This window comes from Ranitomeya variabilis, chromosome 1, assembly GCF_051348905.1.
Source record: "Ranitomeya variabilis isolate aRanVar5 chromosome 1, aRanVar5.hap1, whole genome shotgun sequence".
Lineage (NCBI taxonomy): Eukaryota > Metazoa > Chordata > Amphibia > Anura > Dendrobatidae > Ranitomeya > Ranitomeya variabilis.
Genome location: NC_135232.1, coordinates 1,045,006,676 through 1,045,013,397, shown reverse-complemented (window position 1 = coordinate 1,045,013,397; position 6,722 = coordinate 1,045,006,676). Strand labels below are relative to the sequence as shown.

Here is a 6,722-nt window from a genome sequence, read left to right as displayed (position 1 = left end):
CATCTACTTCATCCTCGCCTCCTCTCCCTGCCCACTTCCAACAGCCTCTATCACCCTCTTCCCAAACATCTTCTCCACACATCACTCCTTCTGCCTCACAAAACATTACCTACACCCCTCCATCCTACCAAATTCCTAACCCAAATCCCACTTTCTTGTCCACCCGCTCAATAGCTTTCTCCACTCCTTCACCCCTAACTATAGAACATTCCTCACCACCACCACATTCCTCTCTCCACACTCCCACTGTCGAAGTGTCCCTATCCGACAGTCCCTCCGACAGTATCTCCACCCCGACATATGAAAACCTTTAGTTACCTGCATGTTTTTTTGGTTGTTTAATAATGTTAATAAAAAATTTTGGTTGAAAACTCTCTTGTATTTATTCATTAGGGACAAATAACACTTTTGTTAAACAAGGTTTATTGGTAACAGCTAAAGTACTTTGGGTACAACCCAAACAGATGCACATCTTGGTTAAAAATTAAAATCAAACAGGTACCCAACAGTGCTAAAAGGAAAACCCAAACAGGTACACAACATGGGTAAAAGGTAAAATCCAAACAGGTACACAACATGGGTAAAAGGTAAAAACCAAACCGGTACACAACATGGGTAAAGGTAAAAACAACAGGTACACAACATGGGTAAAGGTTACAGTTATTACTAGGTACATACAAAGTGTTTAAACTCTCTCATCCTGCCAGTGTATTCTTCCTTGGGGTGAAATAAAATATTCTGCAAAGTGATCCCGTATTCTGTAAACTGTGGCAGAACTTCTGTATGTTTGGTTGCTATAATCCGTCAAGGTGGTTTCGGAAGAGTGGTCCTCAATGGAAAGCTGTTCCTTGGATATAACATAATTGTGTAGGACAACACACGCTTTCACCACCTCATCCACAGTGTCTGTCTTCAAGTTAATGGATGTGAGTAGAACTCTCCATTTGGCGGTTAGGATCCCAAACGCACACTCCACCATTCTCCTTGCACGTGTGAGTCTGTAGTTGAAAATTCTTTTAGTATTGGTTAAACCACGGCTGGAGTAAGGTTTCAAAAGATGCTCGGAAAGCTGAAAAGCTTCATCCCCAACACATACAAATGGCATTGGTGGCTCAGAGGTTTGAGGCAGTGATCTTGGGGGGGGGGAAATTGAAAGGTTTGTCCATATAAATGCCGCCCCATAGAAGACAGTTTGAAAACTTGCGAATCATTAGAACGGCCATACGCCCCAATGTCCACCGCTACAAATTTGTAATCCGCATCAGCAATGGCCATCAGCACTATGGAAAAGTACTTCTTGTAGTTGAAATACTGAGATCCAGAACCAGCCGGTTTCACGATACGGATGTGTTTCCCGTCCACCGCACCCAAGCAATTGGGAAACTGGCACACTTCCAGGAATCTGTCAGCTACTTCCAACCATGTCTGCATTGTGGGATGTGGAATGTATTCTTCATGCAGAGAGTCCCACAGTGCACAGCAAGTGTGCCTCACTATTCCTGATATGGTTGAAATGCCCAGTCTGAACTGAAAGTGTAGTGAAGACAGGGATTCACCAGTTGCTAGGAATCTGTGGACAAAAGCAAGGCTGTAATTACTGTAAATTCCAAATATCAACGAAAGTGCCCTACAAGAGTTGATTCAAAAAGAATGCTTACCGAAGAGTGACCATCAGACGCTCTGCCGGGGTAATGGAGAATCGGCAATAGGTATCACTCCTTATCAGATGTTCAACCCGCTCCACCAATATATCAAAGTTCTCCGCTTTCATCCGGACATAGCTGAAAAACTTGTCAGGGTCACCTCGAAGCTCCATATACAAAGTGGAAAAGACTCCCCGGGTCATTCTCTGTGCCGTGATGAGGTGGATCCACAAACGGCGTCATCACAGACGCATGACGCGCTGTCTCTCTCGCTCTTTCTCAATAACAATTGCTTTCAATCGATTCGCCTCTGTGATGAAATCCACGTTGTTCTGCAGAATCTTTGCAATAATGCCGTCCATCTTGCTCTGTATCTTGCTCCTCTCCAACCCGTCACAGATGTTAGGAACACTGTATATATAGTTTTAAGCTGACCAATCAATGTTTTAACCTTTCAGGGGGCGTTTTTACCAGCCGGATCCGTAAAAAAACGGAAAGAAAACCGGACGAACCGGATGACAACCGGATGAGACGGATCCGTTTTTTCGCCGGATCCGGACACCGGATCCAGCGAAAAGCCGGATCCGTCTCATCCGGTTGCCATCCGGTTTCCTGAAAAAAAAAACGGATCCGGTGATGCGGCGCGACGCCGGAACCGGCATCCGGCAAAAAACCTGATGTGTGAAAGCAGCCTTAGGCTACGTTCACATCTGCGTTGTGCGCCGCAGCGTCGGCGCCGCAACGCACAACGCAAACAAAAACGCAGCAAAACGCATGCACAACGCTGCGTTTTGCGCCGCATGCGTCCTTTTTTTCATTGATTTTGGACGCAGCAAAAATGCAACTTGCTGCGTCCTCTGCGCCCGGACGCGGGCGCCGCAGGGACGCATGCGGCGCAAAACGCAAGTGCGACGCATGTCCATGCGCCCCCATGTTAAATATAGGGGCGCATGACGCATGCGGCGACGCTGCGGCGCCCGACGCTGCGGAGCAGACCGCAAATGTGAACGTAGCCTAAGATGGCTATTTTAGTTACAAACGCCTGGGGGGGTGACAGGTTCCCTTTAAGGCCGGGGTCACACTTGCGAGTTCAATGTGAGAAACTCGCGCGAGTCTCTCGCATCAATCCACGGCACTGTGTGGTATTTCTATGCAGCTGAACTCTCAGGACCCGAGTGCCAGCAGTAGTGCCAGGTATTGATGCGAGAGACTCATGAGAGTTTCTCACATTGAACGCGCAAGTGTTACCCTGGCCTAAGGGTATGTGCAAACAACATGTTTCAGGCAGATCTGCCCCATAACCTGCCTGATAAAGCACTAAATAAAAGCTAAGAAGACTGAACATATGCGCTGCAGTGTGAAAACAACTTGCTGATCATGTTTAGTCTTTTGAGCTTCTTTTAACCACTTCAGGTTTCCAAAGCAGTTAAACTAAGTGATCGACCATTCCTTAGGTGACTTCTGCTCACTAGTTTATTTAAACAATTTAATAAAAACCGGTGGCCAAAAGAGGTCAGAAAAGAAAACTGAAAAGAAGCAAAAAGGTAGCTCTAGCACAAAAGACACCGGCGTTACCTAAAGCGTCTTCTGCCTGTAAAATTCTTTGAATTTGGAGATGTCTAGAAGACATTATGTACACACACACTGAAAATGCCCATACCGCTTAGATGGTAGTTACAGTAAGGCCGGAGACACACTGGTGCGAGAGACGGCCGAGTCTCGCTGGCTAAAAGCAAGCTGTGGCACCTGCATTCCGGAGCTGAGCGTGCAGCTCCATGTATTGCTATGGAGCCGCACGCTCCGCTCCGGAATGCAGGTGCCACAGCTTGCTTTTAACCAGCGAGACTCGGCCGTCTCTCGCACCAGTGTGTCTCCGGCCTAAGTCCTCCCATACGCATTAGAGTAAAGTTGTCTGAATCCACCACAATCAACAGGTTTGACTGACAGGCTAAAGTGTATGGGTGCCCCTGACTGATCATGGATCTGTCTTTTCTATGGATGAGCGAACCCGAACTGTAAAGTTTGGGGTTCGGTACCAACTCACGAACACTGAATTTTTACTGGAAGTCCGATTTACTGTTTGTGTTCGGATGCCTAATAAAGATTGTTGAAAGGCTGCAGTGCAGCCAATCAACAAGTTTTTAGGCTGCGGCCACTCCAGAGCCATCACAGCCATGCCAATACTTGGCATGGCTATGATTGGCTGGCACATCACGTGATCCGGCCTGTATAAATGCAAGATCACAGGTGCCTCCGCCATTTTGCTCTGATTACTATAGGGACAGGACACAGCTGGAGTGAGGGATAGTATTAGAGTTTGTGTGTGCGCACTCTGCTAAAAAGCCTCTGTGTGTACTATGCATTCATGTCTATGGGAGTACTGTGCCAAAAAGCCTCTGTGTGTACTCTGGAACCATGTCTGTTGGAATACTGTGCATTTAAGCCTCTGTGTACTCTGCACCCGTATCTGTGGAAGCACTGTGCCAAAAAGCTTCTGTGTGTACTACACACAGGTGGCCATCTGAAGAAGCCAATGCAAAACGTGCGTTGGGGCTGTCTTCGTGGTGTCACTCCTGGGGAATTATGGGTAAGAGCAATTCATGACTTATGGACATATGTTATATTAGGTGCGATTTATAAAATTGGAGCACTTCCAAGACCCCATGTTGTGGGTAAAACGTGGCCATTCTGGTTCTGCACTATTGCACTTATATTGTCCTCCATATGCACAAAAAGCACCAGCACTTTTTTGAAATGACCCATATATTACTCAGGACTGCTCTCCTCACCTTTTGACAAGATACAGATTGAAAGATCCACGTTTTTTCTACCCATGACTAGGGTTGAGCGAAACGGGTCGATCATTTTCAAAAGTCGCCGACTTTTGGCTAAGTCGGCGTCTCATGAAACCCGATCCGACCCCTGTGCTTGTCGGCCATGCGGTACGCGACTTTCGCGCCAAAGTCGCGTTTCAATGACGCGAAAAGCGCCATTTCTCAGCCAATGAAGGTGAACGCAGAGTGTGGGCAGCGTGATGACATAGATCCTGGTCCCCACCATCTTAGAGAAGGGCATTGCAGTGATTGGCTTGCTGTCTGCGGCGTCACAGGGGCTATAAAGGGGCGTTCCCGCCGACCGCCATCTTACTGCTGCTGATCTGAGCTTAGGGACAGGTTGCTGCCGCTTCATCAGAAGCAGGGAGAGCGTTAGGCAGGGTCCACTAACCACCAAACCGCTTGTGCTGCAGCGATTTCCACTGTCCAACACCACCTTCGGTGTGCAGGGACTGTGGAAGCTATTTTTTTTTTTTTTTTCCCCTCAGCGCTGTAGCTCATTGGGCTGCCCTAGAAGGCTCCGTGATAGCTGTATTGCTGTGTGTACGCCACTGTGGAAACCAACTGCTTTTTTCAAAGCACATATCCTCTTGTTCCTTCCTTTCTGCACAGCTATCTTTTCTGTTTGTCCACACTTTTTATTTAATTTGTGCATCAGTCCACTCCTATTGCTGCCTGCCATACCTGGCTTACATTACTGCAGGGAGATAGTAATTGTAGGACAGTTTTTTTTTTTTTTTTGTTTTGTTTTTGTGGGAGATTAAGATTGGCATTTCTGCTACAGTGCCATCCCTGTGTGTGCCATCTCTCACTGAGTGGGCCATAGAAAGCCTATTTATTTTTTCCGTGATTTGTGTTCTAAAATCTACCTCAACACAAAAACACTACATCAATCAGTGGGAGAAAAATATTGGCCTCAGTCAGGGCTTGTGTGCCACTGCTGTGTGTGCTATCTCTCATTCAGTGGGCTATAGCAAGCCTATTTTTTTTTTTTTTTTTTTTTTTAATATTATTTGGTTTCTAATTCTCCCTGAAAAAAAAAAAAAAAACCTAAAAAAACAGTGGGAGAATAATATTGCCCTTTCAGCTTGTGTGCCAGTCTTGACTCCTGGGTGTGCCACCTCTCTCCCTCTCATTCAGTGGGCCATAGAAAGCCTATTTATTTATTTTTTTTAATATTATTGGGTTTCTAAAGTCTCCCTGAAAAAACAAAAAATACATAAAAAAACAGTGGGAGAGTAATATTGCCCTTTCAGCTTGTGTGCCAGTCTTGACTCCTGGGTGTGCCACCTCTCTCCCTTTCATTCAGTGGGCCATAGAAAGCCTATTTATTTTTTTTTTTTAATATTATTTGGTTTCTAATTCTCCCTGAAAAAAAAAAAAAAAACCTAAAAAAACAGTGGGAGAATAATATTGCCCTTTCAGCTTGTGTGCCAGTCTTGACTCCTGGGTGTGCCACCTCTCTCCCTCTCATTCAGTGGGCCATAGAAAGCCTATTTATTTTTTTTTTTAAATATTATTGGGTTTCTAAAGTCTCCCTGAAAAAACAAAAAATACATAAAAAAACAGTGGGAGAGTAATATTGCCCTTTCAGCTTGTGTGCCAGTCTTGACTCCTGGGTGTGCCACCTCTCTCCCTTTCATTCAGTGGGCCATAGAAAGCCTATTTATTTTTTTTTTTTAATATTATTTGGTTTCTAATTCTCCCTGAAAAAAAAAAAAAAAACCTAAAAAAACAGTGGGAGAATAATATTGCCCTTTCAGCTTGTGTGCCAGTCTTGACTCCTGGGTGTGCCACCTCTCTCCCTCTCATTCAGTGGGCCATAGAAAGCCTATTTATTTTTTTTTTTAAATATTATTGGGTTTCTAAAGTCTCCCTGAAAAAACAAAAAATACATAAAAAAACAGTGGGAGAGTAATATTGCCCTTTCAGCTTGTGTGCCAGTCTTGACTCCTGGGTGTGCCACCTCTCTCCCTTTCATTCAGTGGGCCATAGAAAGCCTATTTATTTTTTTTTTTTAATATTATTTGGTTTCTAATTCTCCCTGAAAAAAAAAAAAAAAACCTAAAAAAACAGTGGGAGAATAATATTGCCCTTTCAGCTTGTGTGCCAGTCTTGACTCCTGGGTGTGCCACCTCTCTCCCTCTCATTCAGTGGGCCATAGAAAGCCTATTTATTTTTTTTTTTAAATATTATTGGGTTTCTAAAGTCTCCCTGAAAAAACAAAAAATACATAAAAAAACAG

At 44.8% G+C, this 6,722-nt stretch overlaps 1 protein-coding gene across 1 annotated transcript in view; it reads right to left on the bottom strand.

Annotated features, from left to right (window-relative positions):
- Positions 1–1,552: 1,552 nt before the first annotated feature.
- The window catches only part of LOC143800030 (uncharacterized), a 28,430-nt gene continuing 23,260 nt past the window's right edge, over positions 1,553–6,722 (bottom strand). The window contains exon 4 of the mRNA XM_077281171.1: positions 1,553–1,570. Within this exon, the coding sequence (XP_077137286.1) occupies positions 1,553–1,570 (18 nt within the window). The remainder of the gene's footprint in view (positions 1,571–6,722) is intronic.